The sequence below is a fragment of the Falco rusticolus genome, chromosome 4 (assembly GCF_015220075.1).
Source record: "Falco rusticolus isolate bFalRus1 chromosome 4, bFalRus1.pri, whole genome shotgun sequence".
NCBI classification, from domain to species: domain Eukaryota; kingdom Metazoa; phylum Chordata; class Aves; order Falconiformes; family Falconidae; genus Falco; species Falco rusticolus.
The window spans coordinates 44,052,547-44,073,935 of NC_051190.1; the positions used below are offsets into that span (position 1 = coordinate 44,052,547).

The 21,389-nt window shown below is 58.8% G+C and overlaps 1 protein-coding gene across 4 annotated transcripts; it reads left to right on the plus strand.

The window, feature by feature from the left end:
* The first annotated feature begins 513 nt into the window (after positions 1-513).
* On the plus strand, positions 514-20,822 carry PIK3R2 (phosphoinositide-3-kinase regulatory subunit 2). Of its 4 annotated transcripts, XM_037384889.1 has the most exons (17): positions 558-685; positions 7,065-7,158; positions 7,460-8,183; positions 11,644-11,736; positions 12,269-12,331; positions 13,384-13,515; positions 13,705-13,906; positions 14,206-14,291; positions 14,570-14,675; positions 14,782-14,880; positions 15,022-15,202; positions 15,418-15,543; positions 15,824-15,966; positions 16,164-16,340; positions 16,606-16,677; positions 16,905-17,075; positions 17,343-20,822. In XM_037384889.1, exons 3-17 carry the CDS (start codon positions 7,844-7,846, stop codon positions 17,533-17,535), a joined length of 2,184 nt encoding a protein of 727 aa, XP_037240786.1. In that variant the 5' UTR covers positions 558-685; positions 7,065-7,158; positions 7,460-7,843; the 3' UTR covers positions 17,536-20,822. The 4 variants fall into 4 exon arrangements, with proteins under 4 accessions (XP_037240788.1, XP_037240785.1, XP_037240786.1 ...); XM_037384891.1 differs by lacking the exons at positions 558-685; positions 7,065-7,158 and adding an exon at positions 514-539; XM_037384888.1 differs by lacking the exon at positions 7,065-7,158 and having other exon boundaries at positions 553-685.
* The last annotated feature ends 567 nt before the right edge of the window (positions 20,823-21,389 follow it).

Consider the following 21,389-nt stretch of genomic DNA (forward strand, 5'->3'; position numbering starts at 1 on the left):
AGTACCCGGTGTCTGCAGCGCCCAGTGCAGCGCCCAGCGCCCCGTGCAGTACCCGGTACCTGGTGCCCGGTGCAGTACCCGGTGTGCAGTGCTTGGTGCAGCACCCGGTGCCCGGTGCAGTGGCCCGTGTCCACAGCACCCGCTTCCCAGTGCAGTCTCCGGTGCTGTGTCCCGTGCCTCATGCCCAGTGCAGTGCACGGTGCCCAATGCAATGCCCGGTGCCCGGTGCAACCCTGGTGCTGCCCCGGTACCCAGTGACTGATGCAGTCCCAGTGCAGCCACCGTGCCTGGTGCCCGGTGCCCGGTGCAGCCCCAGTGCCCGATGCCTGGTGCCCGGTGCATCCCCGGTGCCCGGTGCCGTGCCCGATCCGCGGTCCCAACCCGCCGCCAGGGGGCGCCGCCACGCTCTTCCTCAGAGCCTCGCGGCAGTTGGCGCTGGCGACCCCTCGGCTCCTTCCGGAACGGCTCGGGCTCGGGGCGTGGTCCCGATCGCGGCTGGCGATCGGGGGAAGGGGCGGGGCCGCCGAGGCTTCGGGCAGGTTCGTCCCTCTCTGGCCTCTGTCGGGTCTTTCCGGGGCGGGTTCGGGCCGTTCCGGCGGGGTTCGGGCCCTTTCCCAGGCTGCCGCCGGGCTGGGAGGCAGGAGCGGGCTGGAGCCGAGCGGCGGCGGATGGGGACGGCGAAGAGGTGGGCCGGGGCCAGGGGAGAGCGGGGCCGGGGGAGAGCGAGGCCGGGATCGGAACCAGAGCCGGGGCCTGGCGGGCGGGCCGGCGCCGGCACCCGCGGTGAGCGCGGCCTCTCAGCGTGAGGCGCCGCGGGGCAGCGCCCCGCCGTGTCCCCCGGGCTGGGCCTCTGCCTGCTCCCCGGGGGCAGCACCGGGGCTGTCCCCGTCCCCTTCCCGGCGGTGCCAGCGCAGGGTACCCCGCTGCCAGGGCCGTGCCGCCCGCCCCCCGCGCCGTGCCACCCCCGGGCTGGCCCAGTCCCCCCGCCCCGAGGGGCCAGGGCATGTCCCCTGTGCCCGAGCTGCATGCCCCACGCCGGGGTGCCAGGGCTGGGCTGTGCGTTCCGTGTGCCAGGGCTGTGCCCCCCAGCAGTGCCAGCGCGGGGACCCCTGTGCCATTCCCCCTGCAGCGGTACTGGTGCAGGGACCCCCACCTTGGCACGGTGCAGCCCCCGTCGCCGAGGATCCAGACGCTCTGGGTGGCAGAGCTGGAGAAAAACGGCCCGTCAGGGCTGCACGGCTCCAGCCTGGGCTGGGGGCTTGGCCCCACCGCGGTTCTTCCCCAGCAACCCCCAGGCTGGGTCCGGACGGCCCAGGCATGTGCCTGGCTGGCTGGGTGTGCTGGAGTCCAGCCTGGGGGTGGCTGTGGCTTTGCTGCTTCTGGACACGGTTGCCCTCAGACCCTGGCTCGGGGATGGTGGCCAGCCCACCTCTTCCCAGTGAGGTTTGTGTGCTGTGTTTCTTTCAATCCTGCGGATGATTCTCTGCCCCTTGAAGAGGAGGATTCCCACGGTCCCATACCTCCCTGCCTGGGGGTCTGTGTTCAATGGGAAATAAAACCCGGGGGGGAAACCTTTCTAAAATGAGTTCTGTGAAAGCTGTGAAAAGATGCAGTGGCACCAGTGTTGCACCTTTGAGCACCCGTGGCCAGGAAGGCAGAAGAATGGCTGTCTCTCCTCTCCATTAATGCATGGCTTTTATTTCCTGGGCAGCTCTTAGAGCCACTGGGGAGCTGGCCCTGTGACTTTCTCTGTGAGAGCAGGGAATGGAGACAGCTGAGTAAATATAGCCTAAATCACTGCTTTCCTGGCCATTTCCCCACCCTTCCCTAACATGCGAAGGGCTGGTGTGTCCCCAAGGCTGGGTTGGCCTCTGCTCTAGTCATCAACTCTTCCATGATGTGGGAAAATCCAAGCCATGGTTAGGTTTCTTTGGTGACTCTCTTCTCTGACGTGGGCAGATCGTGCTTCAGTCTGCCTGTGCAGTTCGTGGTGAGGCTTTGGTCTTCCTAAAGGTGACTGCTGCCCCAAACCCTCGGGTTTTAACTCACTAGAACAAGTTTTTAGGCACACAGGAACATCCTTTCTGCCCGCAGTTGGGTCTTGCTGGACAAAAGCTCTGGCTTGGAAGAGAAACCGCAGCTCAGCTGGAATGCGGTGAGGAGCAGAGCGGTTTGCAGAGCCAGTTTGGAGCCGTGTCAGAGCTCTGGCGCTTTGCTCTGAGTGCTGGGGTGTGTTTACAATGAAAAAGAGTATTTATAATATCGAGGGCTCTTTTAATTCCTCTGGGAATATCTGGAGCCACAGCTTGGAGCTAAAGTAACCGACTAGTGGAAGATAAAAAGCAAACAGAGGAAGGGGCAGTGGATTTCTCAAGTTGGAAGGTCTTTCCTCTTTCAACCCATACCCGAGTAATGCTGGCCTGCTAACGTGGTTACTTCTCACCTTGTAGGTTACTTCATGTGATTGCTGTACTGTGTAGAGCTGCTAATAAATCGTCATATAAATTCCAAATACCCTGGGGAATGTGATTTTAAGCAGATAAGTTAGCAAGAGCAATTTAAATATTTTTTTTATGTACTCAGTTTTTTTAGAACTGTAGTTTTTGAGGGAAGTAGCCAAAATACAGCTCCTGGGTTTATTTCTGAAAAAAGTCCCTAAACCCCGCCGCGTGAATGCTCCTAAAATGGAAGTAATGTGCTCTTGCTGCTTGGAGGCTAGTGTAAAAGGAGCTGGGAGTGAAGCAATGGTGCTGGTATAAGGCATTTGGCCCTTCTCCACTCGGTGCCAGCGTGTAAGTCTCCAGCCAAGTAAAAGGGTCTTGTGGGGAGGAGAAAGTTTCTGAGGTGGATAAGAGAGGACGAGCTTCAGCTGAAGCGAGAAGGTCCAGCATCGGAAGAAGCCTCTGGACAGCATGAGAAATCTTGGAATAGGTCTGCAGATTGCCTGAGGTGCTCTCGGACTGTCCAGCCTTTGAGGAGGCGGCTGCTGAGACCTCCGGTTGTCTCCCAAAAATGAGGAAGGTATCAGTTATCCCAAGGCAGTGATTTATTAGGCTCCTCAGATCCCTACTAACCATAACGTTTACTTTTTCAGTGAAATGTTTCAGATACTCCTTCACTTCCTTGGGCTTCAGTGAACAAAGAAAAATATTTAATGAAACTTCACTCTGAGCAGTAAATGCTCAGTATCCCTGGCAAAGGGCAGCTGGTGGCTGTGGGCAGGAGGCTGCTGTAGCTCAGGCTCTGTTGCTGGCTGCATAGGAAGCATTTCTTGGTGAGAAAAGAAGTGAAAATGGCCTCAACTGCCCCATGCCTCTGCTGGGATGTGGTCACTGTCAGGACAGCAGCCCTGGCCTGGCCATGGCTCACAGTGTAACTTGCCTCCCCTGCCGCTTTTTCCTTTTTGGAGGGAAATACCAGCTGCCTTGGCAGCACCGTGGCTGGTGCCAGCCCGGGAGTGCAAACCCCCAGCGCAGCTCCAGCTCTCCCCACTCCCCTGGCCGCTTCCCCAGAGGCATCTGGCAGAGTATTTCCAGCTCCCTTTCCTGCCAGCTCCCTGGCATTGCCACCTCCACTGTGTCTCAAGCCTTGAGAGTTGTTCAGGCTCTTCGGCTGGGCAGGGGAGGAAGCTGGCCTGGGAGGCTGCCCAGGAGCACGGGGGGTTGCTGTGCTGTTTGTCCCAAATTATAAACCACGGTTTGCCAAGCTCTGGCCCTCGGCTCTGATGCTGCTCGGTGGTTTGGGTGCTTGTGGGCGCAGCATGACCCACCATGTGCTTGGTACTGCAGGCTGCTGCCACTCTCGCGTGGTGCGAAGCCAGCAGAACTGCCTTGGCTGCGTAGGGCAGAAAGGCTCCATGCAGCAGCAGTTGTCATGATAGGGCACGATGTGGCAGGCGGCTCTGTGTCCATTTTTGTTTCCATCCCTTGTTGCATTGTCCTATTCTCTATTTTGATTTTAAAAAAAGGTTCGTTCTCGTTGTTTGTAACCCATTAGCATGTAGTGTTTTGCTGTCAAAACTTGATTTGGTGTTTTCTTGCTTGCTAAGGCTCTCGTGTAACTTGGAAAGACTTGAGCTGTGTAGATTGTTGTAAGCATAGTCTTCTTTTAAATATTTTTATGCATTCTTTTGCCTCACTGGAGGGACAGTAACACTCAGTCTCCCTTCAAGTCAAGCTGCACTTTAAACTGCATTTGGAACTGGGTTAAAAAGCACAGGAACCACATTTAAAATGTTAAGATGCTTTTATTTGTGCGCTGGGCACACACAAAAAGACTTGTAATGTGTTTTTTGTTTCAAACCGATGTATTAAACAAAGAAAGTATTGACAGCAGTTAATGAATCGAGGGATTGTTTCTGGGCGCTGAGATAGATTTACCAAAGGTATTTAGATGTCTGATGCATGAGATTTTCAGAGCAGCCTAAGCAAGTGCTTGCCAGTGTGGACACACGAGGTTCCTCTCCGAGAGCTGAGCAAACCTGGAGCTGGGCCCACTGAAATCTTTTGGCAAGCTGCTCCGCTCTCGTGCACACACAGAACCCCAGCTCAGAGGTGTGCTTGCATCTGACAGGCTTGTGCGTGTCCTGGCCTCTCAGTGCTGCCTTCCCCAACTTGCCTTCCCTCTAAAGAGCTGTTTCAGGGCTCTGCGAAGTGTGTGTTGCCTCTCCCCAAAGACACATTGATTCAGTCAGCTGCTGTCTGTGGGGTGCAGAGCTTTCCTGACCGGCGGCTGCCACCCTGCATGCAGAGCTCAGCCAGGGAAGCTGCTCGCTGGATCTGTGGCAGGACAGAAGACAACTGTTTCCCCTGGAGAGGACAGTGCCGGCATTAGCCATGCGGATTCGAGTTTCCTGAGGGGCTCCTCACCCACATTCGTGGGCACTTGATCCCCACATGGGCTGAGTGCAGAGAAGGCAGGTGAGACTGCTCCAGGACCAGGCTGGCTCTTAAATTATCCTTGTTTTTCCATGAGCCCAGTGATGCGCTGGGATGTGGAAACCAGGGTGGCACAGAGCTGTGTCTCTGCTTTCCCACCACAGAAGGTTGGAAGGAGTTGGTGGAGCTGCATGGGGCAGCAGAAGCTGCGGGACCCGCTCTTTGGAGGGACTCGGTGCTCCATACCGACTGTCTCCTCTTCTCACCCCTCCGCGCAGGCCTGCTTTTAAAAGCTACTGAACGAGTTTGCCAGGGCTGAACGTTTTGTCCTTCCAGCCTCTTCAGCTGCACCGGCTTGTCTGAGGCGCCTGGAGTCGGGGCTGGGATCTGCGGGTGGAAGCTGGGGAGGTGCCTGCAGGGCAGCATCAACCCCACTGGGTTTGGGCTCTGCTGTCCCCGGGTGCCTTATGGGGTCTGTCCTCTCTGGGAGGAGCAGGAGCTGCTGGTGCCTTTCCCAGTGGCCCCCCAGCAGTCAGACAGTGCCCCCAGCACTGCCAGCTCGTTTCTGTTGGACCTTGACAGGCAACATTCAGAGGGGCGAGGGGCAGGCAGTGAGCCTGGTCATAAATCTCTCTTTATACTCTGGATTATGAAGTAATATTTTCCTGGCTGCGGCTGGTTGGATTGGGGAAGCGCGGGCTGTGCTGCGAATTCCCTGCGGCTGCCATCCCGGCGTGGTGGGAGCTTGCACGGCAACTGTGCTGGGATGTGCTGCTTCTCCTGTGAACACCAGGGACCTCCCCGGGGTCTCTTCATGAATCCGGCAACCTCATGTTGCTCCCGGAGCTCCGGAGAAGCTCTCCAGCAACTCGGATCAGGCTCAGTCCTGTTCCCCGCCCACCAGAGCCTGGCTGCAAGCGTCTTACCTCCCCGAGGGCAGTGCCTGCTGGTTCATGGCAAAGATAGCCCAGCTGGGACGCTTGCCCAAGCTCAGGCAACTAGCGCGGGCCCTGGCTGCTGCACGGGTTTCATGTGCCACAGCCTCTTTGTGCCTTTCCTCTTTGTCAAGGGAAGGAGCCCGCAGCGTGGTGCTGTCCCGGAGAGCCTGGCTGCAGAGAGGTGAAGCTGGCTCCTCTGGGGGGCTTGCACCAACCTCAGACTTTCTGATAACTTGCAGGGGTGGTAGCACGTGCAAGAGGAAAGAGGGGTTTGTAGCTGATGTGAGCTGTAGCATGTTGCCAGCCTGGGAGGGTTATTTTGAAATGCTGCAGATCCACCAACATTAGTGCCTTTTTGCAGAGTCCAACCAGCGGTCAGAGCAGCCTTGGCTTCGTGCCATGCTTGGTTGTGCATTGACCCCGCTGGGAGGGGTGGCCTGGCTCCCTTTGCCTCCTCACCTCCCTCTGCAGAGGCTCCCACAGCCCTGAGAAGCACCTTCCTGCTCACTAATAGTTTTCAGATGAGACTCAAGAGTTTGAGCTGGGTTTGGTGGTTTCTGGGCCAAAACAGCTCAAGCCATTAACAGGTCCTGCAGCATTTCAGCAGGCCTAGGGTGTCCCTGGGAAGGCTGGTTTCTGACTGCCCCAGTGCCTTGTAGGTCCAGTCCTCAGTTGCATGCTGTGGCTGGGGGAACTGGAACACTGAGATTTGCCTGGAGGAGGTGGAATATTGGCCCGTGCGGCTGGGAGGGGATGGGAAAAGAGGACGTGCTCGGCTGGTGGGAATGCCCCAGCTCATACATCCCTTCAACAACATGTCATAACCCAGGTTTGTTCTTTTTGGTGGATTTCTGGGCAGGGCAGGCAGCATACTCTTCAATTTCTCTCTGAATAGCTGAAAGGCAGTTAGCAGCTTTAAGTAGACTTGAAGGCTTCTAAGGATTATTTTTAACTCCTTTCACCTCCATCTCTGCAAAAAGAACCCATGCCTGCACTTGATGCTCTTACTGCTTTTGAAAAGTTCAAAAATTTGCTTTGCTCAGAGCAAAGCTTTGAAGTGCTGTTCTGTGGGAATAGCAAAGCATCTCAAAAGCCTTCTGCTGAAAGCTCGGTTAACCTACATTTGTGGGCAGCTACCTTCAGAAAATGACTTTGTGGGGGAATGTATGGGAAGATGTAAAGGTGACCTGTGAAATTTAATGGATTTAACAAGGAGAGGTTAAATCTGTTTTCTTTTGTTCCTATTCAGGGCCTCCAGCTGGTGGTTGCAAGGTCACCCTTTTCTGTATGCAAAAGTTCCTGCATAAAGGCTGTTTTGTCCCACTTGTTGTCTTCTTGTTTGCGTAAGTGCTGTGAGGAGGGTAAGCTGAAGAAGCAGGAGTGAGACTCTTTAAGATGCAGAGCTGGTGCCTGACTGTAGCAGAAGGAGGTGGCATTCCTGCCTGCAGCCGCTGGCTCCTCTCTTGCTTTTTGGGAGTGTAAATTGATATTAGCATGTCCTGGTTGGATCTAGGGCTCAGCATCAGCTGGTAGGTAGGAGAGAAACAAGTCCTGCCTCTCTCAGCTGCACCCCTGGTTTGAATGTTGGCGTCTCAGGAGGATGCAGGGTGCCTTGCTGCGTGGTGACAAGTCTTCTCTTTGCAGGCACTGGGAAGGGAGACATAGCATGCCACACCGTTCTGGGCTGGAAGCCTGCTGTGCTTTTGCCCCCTGGACTCCAAGAAACCTGCTTCTTTTTTGGTGAAGCGGATCCTGCTCTCCTGTTTCTTTGCTGCATGCCCACTCACAAGTGCTGGATTATGTTTGTCTCCTTCTCCCTTTGCTCCATAATTTGGTTGAATCGTGGTTTCAAGCTAAGAAAAAGGGGCTGCACCTAAGCGCGCCAGGGCGCCCAGACCAGGCTCCTGGGGTGTTGGTTCATGCAGAGACATTGAGTGCTGATGGGGGAGAGCTGCCTCTGAGGCCTCTCCTCTCCCGCGTGAAACGTGCTGCCTCAGCGTTTAGAACCCTTCTCCCCACGGCAGAGAAATGGGCAGCACCGATGGGTTCCAGTACCGTGCACTCTACCCCTACCGCAAGGAGCGTGAGGAGGACATTGATCTACTACCTGGGGACATCCTGGTGGTGAGCAAGGGGGCCCTGCAAGCCTTGGGCTTCAAAGATGGGGATGAGCAGACCCCCAATCAGATTGGGTGGATCCTGGGTGTCAACGAGCGGACCAAGCAGAAGGGCGACTTCCCTGGCACGTACGTGGAGTACGTGGGGCCTGTGAAGATCTCCGTTCCCTCTCACCGGCCCCGAGTGCAAAGACCCCTGCCAGCCACGCCGGGGGCCAGTGGTTGCCGGCTGCCAGAGGCTCTGGAGCAAGGTAAGCCCTGCTGCGTGCCGTGTTTCTCTGAGACACCTTCACTCCCAGCGTGCAGCGGATGAGGATGTGTGAGTGGCTTTGCAGGGCAGCGGTGAAGCTGGCAGCAATGCAGTGGAGTTGCCTGGGGGTGTGGGCTCACGCTGTGTCCTGGCCAAGAGAAAAACACTTTGTTCCTCCAGCTTATCAGTGTGGTTAGCAGAGCTTCTTGGGACGAGCCTTGTTCCCACTCTTACCTCTCCAAGATCCTTCTCCCTCTCTGGCGGGTGACCAGCCAGGATCCCCGTGGTCCTTGGTCCCTCTCGTTGCTCTGCTGAGGGTTTTGCCCAGCTCCCTCCCTTTAGGAATATGTCCTGACCTCTCCCAACCACCTCCCTGCCTCTGCCTCTGGAGCGCCTGGGGCACCGCTCCCTGCCAAGAGCTGCTCAGCGCCACTGAGACACACAATTACTTGTCTCTGGGCAAGAGGAGAAAAGTCAGGGTCTAAAAGAGTACTTCTGAGAACTGGAGCTAATTGCTTGTCTGCCTGGCACCCATCCCTCCCTGCGGATCGCAGAGCTCTCGCTGGGGCTGCGCAGCCACCCTCGGGCAAGGCATGGGCTGTCCTGCACCTGCGGCTGCCTCCCAGTCAGTGCTGGGCTTGGCACGGACCTGGTCCGGGAGCTGGGAGAGCCACTGTGCCTCAGCACTGCCTGTGGAGCTGCCGCAGCTGCCTTCTCTTTGGCTACTTTTTTTGCTCCCAGGCACCTCAACCCTGTGGCAGGGCCCCAGCAGCCCCTGGGTGCTCTGAGAGGGCAGACAAGGGTGATAGCCACGCTTTGCCTTCCCATGCCTTGCAGAAGACCTCGTGGCGGTGCACATGGGACGTACTCAGTAGCAGGCATTGGTGGACATCAGAGCATGCTCCCGGCTGGCAATCCTACGTCCTCCCCATCCTTCTCTGCCTGGGACCCGCAGCTTCTAGCTGTGTGAAACATCTCTGGGCTCTTAAGGAATGGAAAGGAGCCCCTGTCTCAGAAACCAGGGTGGTGGGGCTGATGCAGCTCCCCGCAGCTGCCTCCCATGCTCCTGCTCCCAGAGCTGGAGGGGTGGCCCCAGAAAATGTCTCCGCAGGGTGGGAATGCGGCTGGGATGTGCGTTTGGGTTGGCAGCGAGAGCTGCTGACCTGAGTCATCCCGCTCACAACCTGCCTTTCCAAGAAAGCAGCTCCCCTTGGGAGCCCGGGACATGCTCTGCGGTGGATGCATCGAGCTTGCCTGCATCCAGCCCTGCACTCCCTCGGGGGCTTTATTTCTGCTTTCGTGGGCTTCCTCCTCCTCCTCTTTTCAAGCAGGGCTTGGTGGAGGTGTGTCTGAGGTGGTCAAAACCCAGCGCAGGGGGGGGAATCTTTTGGGATGTGGAAGATGATGAACGCCAAAGCTCCTGACACACAGAAAAGGTTGGGAAAGAAACCAAAAGCCGGCTTGTCTGTGTCCCGCCTGGGGGTGGAGCAGAGTGAGGGTCCTGTACCAGGGCACGCGTGGGGGGTGCCAGCCCTGTCCCCTGTGGGTATGTCCCCACAGCCAGCCTCCCCTTTGGGCTCAGCTGGGACCCGATGGGTAGCAATTCAAAACCCCCAGGGCCATTTTACCCGCAGCCTGCTGGAATGCTGGTGGGGAGGCACGTTTTTGCAACCAAGAAACTGTATTTAAGCCAAGCCTGTGTTATTTCTTTGTGGTCTGTGCACTTTGGGAGGCGCAGAGATGTCTCCTGGCTGCCCCACGAAGCTCATAGCTGGTGGTGTTTCTGCCCTGGTTCCCGGGTCCTGTCCTGGCTGGCAGGGATCCCTTTGTCCCCAGTGTCACCCGTGGAGGAGGGCCAGTGCCACGGCTGGGAGCAAGGGCTGGCCCTGATGAGCGGCAAGACCCAGCAGTTTCTACCGGTGAATTTATGAGCTGCTGGTGTTTGCCTTCCACAGAGAACACGAGCGGAAAATGCGGCTCGGAAATATTTCCGCAGCTGCCCCGGCCGTGCTGTGAGCAGCCTTGTTTGCCGCAGCCCAGCCCGGAGGCCCGGCAGGCTCGGGAGCCGCTGCTGGCTCCTGCACAGGCTGCCTGATAAAAAAGGCAAGCTGCTGCCTGCTGAAGCAGCACATTCCCGGCCGGGCCACGTGGGCAGCACCAGTATTTACTCTCCCTTCAGCCCTTCCCAAGGGTCAGGCTCGGAGCTGCCAGCCTGGCAGTTTGCCTGCAGCTTCCCCACCCCAACCAGCACCATGCTGGGCCCCATCCCCTGCCCAGGGGATCTCTCTGGTGGGGGACTGCACCCCAGCAGCACAGGCCCTTGCAGAACCGCTGGGTGCCTGCCCCATTTGCTCCCCTTTCTGCGGCTTCATCTTCCCCGTGAGGCTGCGGGTGCAGGAGGCTCAGCTGGCTGCAGAGTTTCAGCTTGCTGTGCCTCGTGGCGAGACCACACCAGGCGAGTTCAGGTCGGATCCATGACAGCAGAGCTGTGTTTTGCAATGGGGAGCAGCCTTTTGGCTCTGCCTCCTCAGAGCGGAGCGTGCTGGGTGTCCTCGCTGACCGTGGGCTCCCCAGGGTCTGCTTGGGGCTGTGGACCGGCCTGGAGGAGCCTCTGGCATCGGCTGGTGCTCGGTTGGAAGGGAGACGGAGCTTGGCACTGCTCGTCCTTCGGCAAGCCTCCCGCTGGCAGCTGCCTCGCCAGGCCTGCGTGCTCTTGCCCCAGCATGTGTCACCCCTCCAGCACAGGGGAAGGGGGGATCCCACAGTGGGACCTCGGGATCTTCTGGAAGGGGCAGTGACATGTCACCCGATGGGGGGCCGTAGATCCCTTGGGAAGGGGAGGACCCCGGTCCCGTGCTGCGGGCTGTCTGCGCCCTGGAACTGCTTGCACGGAGGCTGTGGGCTCACAGGGAGGGGGAGGCAGAGGGCTGGTTTCCATGTTAAACGAGCAATCAAGGGCAGGAATTTGCTGACATGGCGTTCTGTCTGAATCGCTGAATTAATCACAGCTCGCCACCGCAAGCGAGCTCCCTGGCCGTGCTCCTCTGCCAGCTCTGCACTGCCCCTGTGCTGGGCAGGGACCAAACCCGGCCCAAGCTCCAGGAGCCCCGGTAACCCCTGCACTGCCTGCCCAGGGTGCCGGGGTTCCTGGGGGGGATCAGCTTTGCCTCCTGGCCTCTGCAGGGAGCCGTAGGGGTCCCCCTGTGCACACCCCGTCAGGGGCTCCGAGTGAGGCTGGGCTCAACAAGTGCCGTGCTGGTTTCTGGGCCAGCTCACAGGTTCCCCGCAGCCTCCCTGCAGCGTTTGCGTGGGCTGCAGCCTCGCAGCAGGGGCTGTGGCTTTCCTCGCTGTCAGACTGCTGTGGGGCACAGCGTGGGTTGTGCCCTGGCCAGGCTCTGCTGCAGAGCATCTGCTAGGGGCTGAGCTGGGGCTGACCCCTTCTCTCCTTCCCTCTCCCTTAGGATCTCCTCTCCCAGATTTGCAGGAGCAGTTCAGCCCTCCCGAGATTGCACCGCCGCTGCTGGTGAAGCTGGTGGAAGCTATTGAGAAGAAAGGTAAGGGAGGATGCACTGAGGGGCTGATACCCCCTGAAAGCCCACAGTGAGGGCAGAGGGGGAGGCATCTGTCTTTAAAAACTGTTGGCACTGGACCGAGCTCTGTGGGACAGGCAGGATGCAGCTGCCTGCAGAAGGGGAGGCCCTCCCGCTCCTCTCTGGCTTGAGCCACTGTTCCCTAGAGCCAGGCTTGACCCTGCTGTGCCACCCTGTGGAGAGACCTGGGGTGAGGGTGCTGGCTCTGCACGCAGGACACCTACGTGCCCCAGATGGGTGCTGGGGTTTTGGGAAGTGGTTCCAGCCCGGATGGGTGCCATGGAAGGCAGAAACGGAGCCACTACACCAGGTGCCCTGGGGGCCTAGGGGACGGCAGCAGTGTCTGCAGGAGATTGGCTTGGACACCGTCCAGGCCTGGTTAGCTGTGCCATGGCTATTGCCCGGCCAGCGTGTGGTCGCAGAGCTGGCAGTGAAATGGTGTGTGCGCTGGGAGCTGCACGGCTCGCAGCTAACAGCAATGTCCCCGCTTCCGCAGGGTTAGACAGCGAGATGTTGTACAGGACATCTGGCTCCGAACTGAGGCAAGCGCTGAGAACCGGTAAGAACCAGCTCTGCGTGGTGAGGAGGCGAATCGGCTCAGATGGAGGAGATTAGTGGATGTGACAGCGCCAGCAGTAATGCAATCCAGGCCAGGCTCGCCTGTCCCCGGCAGTTCCTGACTCCCGGCACACTGCCTGTGGGGCTGGGCCGTCCCTGTCCCAACACATCCCTGTCTCTTGCGGAAGGGATGGGAGAGGGGCGATTCCTGCCACTGTCCCTGGGCTGGAGCAAAGGGACGTGGTGCTGGCTCGGAGACTCACAGGCCAGCAAATGAACCCCTGTGCTTGTCTCCTGCAGTCTCTTTGGGCTGCCCCGCTCTTGGGGTGTTCTGCTGATGGGCTGGTGGAGGCTTCTCTGGCTCTGTCACACCACTAATAAGCAGGGGAGGATCTTTCCAGCTCAGCTTGGTGGCTGGAGCCTTGGCTCCACTGTGCCAGCAGCTGATGTCTCTGCCGGGGAGCCTTTGGAGCTGTCTGCCTCTCGGCTGGCCTTGGGCATCATCCAGCACCACGCTGCTTGTCCCCTTCTGTAGGCGTTCTTGTAAACCCCAACTACGCAGTGCTGTCAGCTCTGGCTGCGCTGCTTGCAGGACAGGCTTTATGTGCTCTCCTGACAGCCTGCGCCTCACATTCGTGGGGTGCCGTGCGTTGAGGGAGACGTTTTCCCCATTGGGTTCAATGAGTGGCAGGTCAGTCTGTGCTGGTCTGTACCAGCAGCACGGAACAAAACTGTCACCCTGGTTGTGGGTGTGCAGAATTCGTGTGGCAGGCTTAGAGCAAAGGGTGTGAGCACCCAAAATGACCTCTACCCCCCACCAGGGGGGACCCTGCCTGGGTTCCCAGAGTGAATCTCTGGGGTGCAGGGGGCACTTCCAAGCATCCTCTGTTACGATGGTGCCTGACCTCTCTTGGGGTGCCAGGCTGCCATGTTCTGTGGTAGGTGGCCGGGTGGTGTGAGGTAGTTTCTAGGATGGGTGCCGGCAGCACTGGAGCTGCTGGCTGGGTGCGTGGCGCTGCGCCCATCACCCATGGGAAATCTGTGCCCTGGCAGATTGGACCCTGGGTGACCTGGAGCCCTTTGACATGCACTCCCTGGGCGAGGCGTTGCGAGGCTACCTGCAGGACCTGCCCTCCCCTGTGGTGCCGGTGTCCGTGCACGGAGACATCCTTCGCATCCTGCAGGGTAAGAGCCTCCCCTGGCCACACTTGGGAATGGGTGGCTGGGTGGGATGGACGCGTGTGGGGTATTAAAATAAGTCCTGTCCCTATGGGGTACATGCCCCCTGCTGCTGACAGCACTGTGACGCAGCCAGAGTGTGGAGAGCGGTGCCGGTTATCCCAGCCCTCCCATCGTGTCTTGTTCTCTCCCCAGAGATCCCTCAGCCAGAGAATTGCCGGAAGCAGCTGCTGCTGGCCCTGGAGTCGCCTGCGGTCCCGCTCCAGAACACGCTCACCCTGCAGTTCCTGCTTCGGCATCTGGGGAAGGTATCGCAGCAGGCCGAGAGCAACAGCCTCCACCCTCGGGCCCTGGGAGAGATCTTCGGCCCCCTTCTTCTCCGGCTGCCTGGCGCCAGGTACGTGAGGCTTTTGGGTTCCAGCATTGGCCGCTGTGCCTGCCAGTACAGGGAGTCCAGCCTGTAACAGCAGGTCTGCCCACAGCCCCTGCCTCGCTGCACGTGGATTGGAGCTGCTGGCAGCACGCAGAGGTGGGACTCAAAGCTAGGGCAGAGCCTTTGCTTCTGTGTCAGCCTGGAATCTGGCAGCTGGGATGAACAAGCTGACCCCGGCTGCCCCTTTGCCCAGGGGGCACAGGAGCCAGTGCCAAGTTCTCCCCCACAACCGCTGTTCTTACTTGGCTTCTCTCTCCCTGCAGCCCAGAGCTGAGCCCTGACTTCTCCGTGCTGTTTTTGGAGATACTTCTGCAGACGAAGGAATTGGAGCCAGAACAGTTGCCTCCAGGTACTGAGATGCCCCTTCCTTGAGGCCCAAGGCATTTGTGCTCCATGGGTGTGGAGTCTCTGCCCCCGTGAGCGAGCGGGTTACTCAGGGTGTTTCTGTAGCCCAGCTGTGCCTGGAGGCCAGTTGGAGAAATTCCTCTGCTGCGATCCTGGCAGTGTGGCAGCCAAGGGGGCTTCCCAGGACAGTCACTGCAGGGAGAGGGGCTCAGCGCTCCAAGGGATTGCCTGTGGGGAGCTGGGATTTAGGCTCCCCCTGTTTCAACCCTCCTTCTCTTACAGCCTTGCCTCCAAAACCACCTAAGCCAAAGCCCAGTGCAGCCAGCTTGGCCAATGGGAACAGCGTGTCCTTGCAGGATGCCGAGTGGTACTGGGGTGACATTTCTCGGTAAGGGGGTGGGCTGGCAGCTCACATGCTGGGTGCTACGTCCATCAAGCTGTCTAGGGGAGCTCTGGATGCACCTCACAGGCTGTGACAATCACGTTCCTTGCAGGGAGGAAGTGAATGAGAAGCTACGGGACACACCGGATGGTACCTTCTTGGTGCGCGATGCCTCCAGCAAGATCCAGGGGGAGTACACACTCACACTCAGGTAGGGAGCTGGGGTCCCCAAGAGCCTCCACTGCTCTGGGCTGGAGCTGTCGGCATGTGTCCCCTGGGTGCTGAGACGTCAGACCGGTGTAGGGTGCTGGGATGGTGACAAGTGCCCTCTCCTCTCCCCTCCCCACTACAGGAAGGGAGGCAATAACAAGCTGATCAAGATCTTTCACCGGGAGGGGAAGTACGGCTTCTCAGAGCCCCTGACTTTCGGCTCGGTGGTGGAGCTCATCACCCATTACCGGCATGAGTCACTTGCCCAGTACAATGCCAAGCTGGACACCAGGCTGCTCTACCCCATCTCCAAGTACCAGCAGGTGAGGCCTGCGCCACAGGGACGCAGCTGGCCAGCACAGACTGAACCAGGGGCATTTGCTTGTCCATCCATGTGTGTCCATCTGCCTGCTGGGACACTGCTTTGTGGGGTGACAGCCATCCCGCGGGGCTGCTGGGGTTTTGTGGGACCAGCTGCCTTGCAGAGGGGCTGCTGTAGGGCAGGAGCAGGTCCTGACGGAGGCTGTGTGTATGGCAGGACCAAGTGGTGAAAGAGGACAGCGTGGAAGCCGTTGGGGAGCAGCTGAAGGTCTACCACCAGCAGTACCAGGACAAGAGCTGGGAGTATGACCTGCTGTATGAGGAGTACACACGCACTTCCCAGGTAGGCAGGCACTGCCTTCCCCACGGGCTGCCCTGACAGCACCCAATATCTGTGGCAGCTGCACCGCTATGCACAGAGGAGAGCAGAGATCGGGCACCTGCTCTCCCATTTGTCTGCTGCTGGACTTGAGGGGACTCCCCAGAGAAGGGGCTTTGAAGACGAGGATATTTTGGCTGCAGCAAGGATGGTGCTGCTTTGGGGAGGGGGAAAGAGGGGATGCAAATGGGCTCCAAACCTGCCCAAATGCTCCCCCTTCCTCAGCTCTCCCCTCTGTTCTCAGGAACTGCAGATGAAGAGGACAGCAATTGAGGCCTTCAACGAGACGATCAAGATCTTTGAGGAACAGTGTCAGACACAGGAGAAATGCAGCAAGGAGTACATCGAGCGCTTCCGGCGGGAGGGCAACGAGAAGGAGGTTCAACGGTGAGGACAGGGCGGGGTGGTGACCTGCCCTGCTTGGGGAAGGGCTCTGGGGGCTGGAAGGATCATCCTGGCCCAGCACAGAGCCGAGGCATGCGCAGTCCTTGTCTCCAGCAGTGTGCTGCGGGCTGGAGCTGGCAGGCAGCCTCCTCTGCCTCCCCCACTCTGGCTCACAGCCTAAACCCCCCTCTTTCTCCCAGGATCCTCATGAACTCAGAGAAGCTCAAGTCTCGCATCACGGAGATCCACGACAGCAAGATGAAGCTGGAGCAGGACCTGAAGAAACAAGCCTCAGAGAACCGGGAGATCGACAAGCGCATGAACAGCCTCAAGCCAGACCTCATGCAGCTACGCAAACTGCGAGACCAGTATTTGGTGTACGTAGTGCCTGCCCTCGCTGAGGGCTGGGAACAGGGCCCTGCCACCCTTCCAGCCCAGCCCGGGAGCGATCCAGCTGGCTCCTCCAGGGTTTGGGGGCTTGTCGGACTGGCCGGGTGCAGCAGCGGGCCCTGCAGCGTGCGGCCTGCGGGCATGGCCGGCCCTCGGGGGGCGGCTGCTGCCCTCTGGTGGTGGCTGCGCAGGTGGTGCCTGGCCCAGGCGCCGGCCGGGCCCGCCTGCGCTGAGCTCTGCCTCCTTCCCCAGGTGGCTGACGCAGAAGGGTGCCAGGCAGAAGAAAATTAACGAGTGGCTGGGCATCAAGAACGAGACAGAGGAGTGAGTGTCCCTGCTCGCGTGTGGTGGGTTGTGGGGGGCTGCAGGAGCGCAAGGCTGCGCAGCTGGTTCTGCCTGCTCCAGGGCTGCGGGCCAGTCCTGTTGCCCTGCCTGGGAGCTGAGGACATCTTCCTTCTGGAAAGGGTGACAGCAGCTAGCAGTGGGAGGGGAGATGTGGGGGCCGTGTGCCCAAGCTGAGAGAGCCTGACCCCACCTGTGCTCGACTGCAGCCAGTACTCCATGATGGATGAGGAGGAGGAGTTGCCCCACCACGAGGAACGAACATGGTACGTGGGGAAGATCAACCGCTTGCAGGCAGAAGAGATGCTGTGTGGCAAGCGGGACGGCACCTTCCTGATCCGCGAGAGCAGCCAGAAGGGATGCTACGCCTGCTCCGTGGTGTAAGTAGTCCCGTGCAGGCGTGGTGGGATGGGGCTGGCACAGGCTGCGCCCCCATATTGCTCTGCCCTTCTCGCCAGATGCTGGAGGCTGTTGGAGGCGTCAGCTGGCAGGCTGGGCTTGCTTGAGGTCTCCCGTGTGCCTTGGCTCCTCCTGCCAGGGACACATGTATCTTTGGGCTACTTCGGTGATACCCGCTTGTCCTCTGTCATCCCTGTCCCAATGGGGCTCCCTGGTGGGCTGCTGACCTGTGCTTGTCTCCTTGGCAGGGTGGATGGTGACACCAAGCACTGCGTGATCTACAAAACAGCGACCGGCTACGGGTTTGCTGAACCCTACAACCTTTACGCCTCCCTCAAGGACCTGGTCTTGCACTACAAGCACACGTCCCTGGTGCAGCACAATGACTCCCTGAATGTCACGCTGGCTCACCCGGTCCTTTCCCAGCCACCAGCCAGATGAGCAGCCCATGCACAACACAACAGCTGCCTTCAGCTTCTCCCCAGGGCGCTGCTTTCTGGCTCTGGACTCTTGCACCCTGTATAGTTGAGTCTCTGTGCTCCTGCCCCTCCAGAGCCTCTGAGATGTTTGTGACCGTTCCTGATGTCCCTTTTGGTCAGTAGCTGAAACCCGTGTTGGCTGGTGGGACAGAAAGGCTGGGCTGTCGATTACCAGTGGGCTCCAGCCTCTAGGAGGTGGAATCCAGTTGTGATTGAATTGCTGGGGGCGAGCACAGCCCCCTCCCCTTCCCTGATAAGCAGGTCAGATCCCCTTCTTGCTGGCAGGTCGCCCCGCTGTGTATCACTGTAGAGCTAGGTTCCCAATTCCTTGGTGCGCTACGGCATTGGTCACCACCCCAGCTGAGCAGTCACGAGCGCTGCTGTGACCCAGGGGCTCCCTGCCTGAATGCCGGAGGAAGCAGAGGAGGAGGCTCTGCTGAGTGTGTGCATCCTCCACTCTCACTTCCCTCAGTGATCTTGCAGGCTGCGGTTATGTCTGGTACGAGGGGTGCTGCTCTTCCGTGCAGAGACTTACTTAGAAAGGAGAAACCCCATCCTCCGTGGGGCTTCTTGGGTGAGGCCTCTGCTCCATGCTGTGCCCCACCTCACAGTCCTGTTCCCTAGTGTCATAACCACCTCTTGAGTGTTGCTGTCTGGGGAGGGAGGATCTGGTTAGCGATGAATCTCTCGCCTTAGTTGTGCCAACTAAGCTGTGAAATCCATGTTGGTACCCGTGTTTTTCCCGGCAGAATCGATGGGATGCACAGCTGCTTGTTTCTGGCTGTCTTCGGTGAATCTCTGCAAACGTAACCCATTGAAGCTAACTGTAGCTCTGTAAATATGGTTCTTTTTGTAATCGGCTGCTTACTTAGCACTGGTGTTTGCTGAACTGCCACTACGATACACAAGCGCGTGGGCAGCAGCTGGCCAGGCTGTTGCAGACTCGGGTCCTGCCAGCTGAAGCAGGAGGGGGCCGGAGTCCAACACACACTACGAGCCCTACACAAAATGAAGGACCTCTCTGCTGCAGGAGGATGGTATCTCTGCTGGGCCAAGGGCCTTAGCGCATAGAAATGTATATGCATGATGTCGAACTATGTATGCAAAGCACTTATAATCATGAGTACTGTATGGGGGCTTGGGGTGAAGGAGCTGGGGGTTGCTGTAGTGCTGCCCATCATAGCTGGCTGGCATGGGCAGGGGGTTGGTGTCTCAGAGCTCAGAAGGCTCGAGGGCAATGGAGGTGGCCTGGAAGAGCTTTAAAAACTGGGCTTGGGCTGAGAGTTGAGGCTGTGGTGGCATTTGCTTTACTGGGTTGTCCTGTCTGCCTGCCTTGAAGAAAGCATTGATTGTCCTCTTGGTTTGCCAGAGAGGCTCTTTCCCTCTTGGAGGCTGCATCCTCAGGATGGGTTGGTGGTTGCTGTTGGCTTTGCCACTTCTGTTTTGTGTTGCGACTAGGGCTCCACTGGATCTGCAGGGTGCTGCGTGCTCATGCTTTGCCTGCATCCTGTCCTTGAGAGTCCTTGACATCCCATCTGCGTCGGGGACCACGCTGTCCCTCCTCCCCTGGTCAGCTCTGCTGCTTGCCCTGCTCTGAGCTGGTGCCCAGATCCTTTTGGATCTGGGATTGATGGAGCAAGCATCCCATTCCCGTTGCTTGTGGCTCAACTCCTATGCTTGACTGTACAGACCCCATTCGCTGCTCTGCATGCCCTCTCCAGGCCCCGGGCCGTGTTTTCTGGTTCTGGTTTGTTGGTGTTTGGCACTCTGAGGATGCCGGGCAGCAGTGCTGTCCCTGACCCATCGCAGCTCAGGTGCCCAAGTGCTGTGGAAGGGGCAGTCAATAGGAGCTGCGGGGTGCAGAGCCCAGGAGAAGCTGTGTTTGGCTTTGGGGATCACTTGGGAAAAGCTGTTACGGATAATTAAGGGAATAATTTGGGCTGGGGCAGGTGAGAGATGAGAGCATGTGAGGATGGGGCAGGGAGGCACGGCGCTCGTAGCTCTGTCTGCAGGGGCCTCCCTGGGTCTGTAGGATGGCTGAGAGCACCGTGCCAGCACCCCAGAGCTTTCTGCCAGGCTCCCACACTGGTCGTGGTGGCACATTTTCAGCGTGGGGACTCCATGCTGGTCCTGTGCTCATTCCTGCACCACGGGGCAGGCTGCAGGCAGATGGGCTCCTACAGCCTGAGCTCGGGGCCGGTGCTGCCAGGGGGTTTGCTCCCGGCACGTGCCATGGCCTGCCAAGCATCCGGGAGAGTCTCCAGCTTCAAGCTGTTGCTTGTCAACACTTTGCTTGGTGCTTGCCTGGGTTCTGCTGGCCGGGGAAATTCCAGCTTCTCTTGACTGGTTAGGTTTTTTTATCCTTCCAGCTGAATTTCTGCTGTTCTCCCTTGTGATGTCCCTTCCCGTCACTCAGCTGGAGCCTTTTCCTCCCCAGGAGCATGGGTAGCTCAGCATGAGCGCAGGGGTTCCTGGTCACCCCCTGCATCTTCCAGCAGTGCCCTCCCTGCCCGCCAGCACCCATCCCCGTGGCCCATCCCAGACAGAGCTCTGCTCACGAGTCCTGTGTACGACAAGGAGGAAAATGCCCTTCCCTAGGGCTGCCTTCCCCTGACGGTGCTTGACTTGGCTCCCTGAAATGCAGATTTTCCCTCCTCTGCCCCCACTGGGGTAGAATTGCAAGCCCTGAGCTCCCTGCAGTGCCGTTCCCCCAGAATAAGCTAGTTATTTGTCCTTTGATGCTTTTGCTCGTGCTGTTCATGCCGCCGGCCGAACCCGGTAACGATGTGTTTCAAGGCCCTGGGCTGTGCTTTGCTGCTTGTGGCCCTCCCTGTGTCCCCCCAGCCAAGCCACACACCCCTCTCCCGTGGGTGCAATGTGGCTGTTCCTGCTCCCCGGGGCACAGCTGGGGTCTTGTCCCCTCCCTGTCCAGCTTGGGATGCTCCGTACTCCCCCATGTAACCCCTTCGAGGGCTCTCATGTCACCAGAGGCTTTGTTCTCGGAGAGGATGTGGCGGCTGCGTGATTGCTCCTGAGATTTTAGTTCCTAGGTATATGCAATAATAAATAATTTGCCACTTCAGCTGTTCGTTACCAGCAGTAGTTCTCTATGCTCTTTCTGTTGATGTTTACTAATGTAAACCCAGTATTTGTTACTGTAAGAGGATTTTTGTATGGTACTTCAAAAAACAAACCCCACAAAAAACCAAACCAAACCAACAAAAAAAGAAATAAACAGAATTAATGAAATGGCTGCAGGGTGTTATGCCAGGGGAGCGGAGGCAGAAGGGTGTTGGGGCTGTGCCCCAGCTCTTGGGCTGGGGCAGGATGTGACCCGTCGCACTGGGCTGTGCCAGGGCTCTGCTCCCCGGGGTCTTGCAGAGCTGGGGCACTCAAGGGCCGGTGCCGGGCTCCCCAGCTGGGTGAGGAGGTGGCAGCTGAGCCCGAAGGGGTGAGAAATGTCTGGAAACAGCAGCTATAAACCGTCGGGAAAGTACAAAGTTTCCTCCACGCTCAGCCCCCGGGGTGTTTTGGGCAGCACACCCTGCCTGCACCCACAGTTGCCAGCCTGGGGGTGCTTTGGCACCTGCGCCCAGCCGCGGGGGAGCTCGGGGGGGCCTAGGCAGGGAGCCACTCTCCTGCTTGTCTGGGGAACGCCAAGCCTGGGCTGCACGGAGTTGGGTTTCTGTCCCCAACCGGTCGGGAAGCGGCAGCTGCTCCAGGGTGGGTGAGGGGCTGTGACCCCAAACCCCCCGTTTGGGGCTGCAGGACAGCAGGGACCAGGTGGCCGGAGCCGGGCGGCCCCCTGTGAGTCAG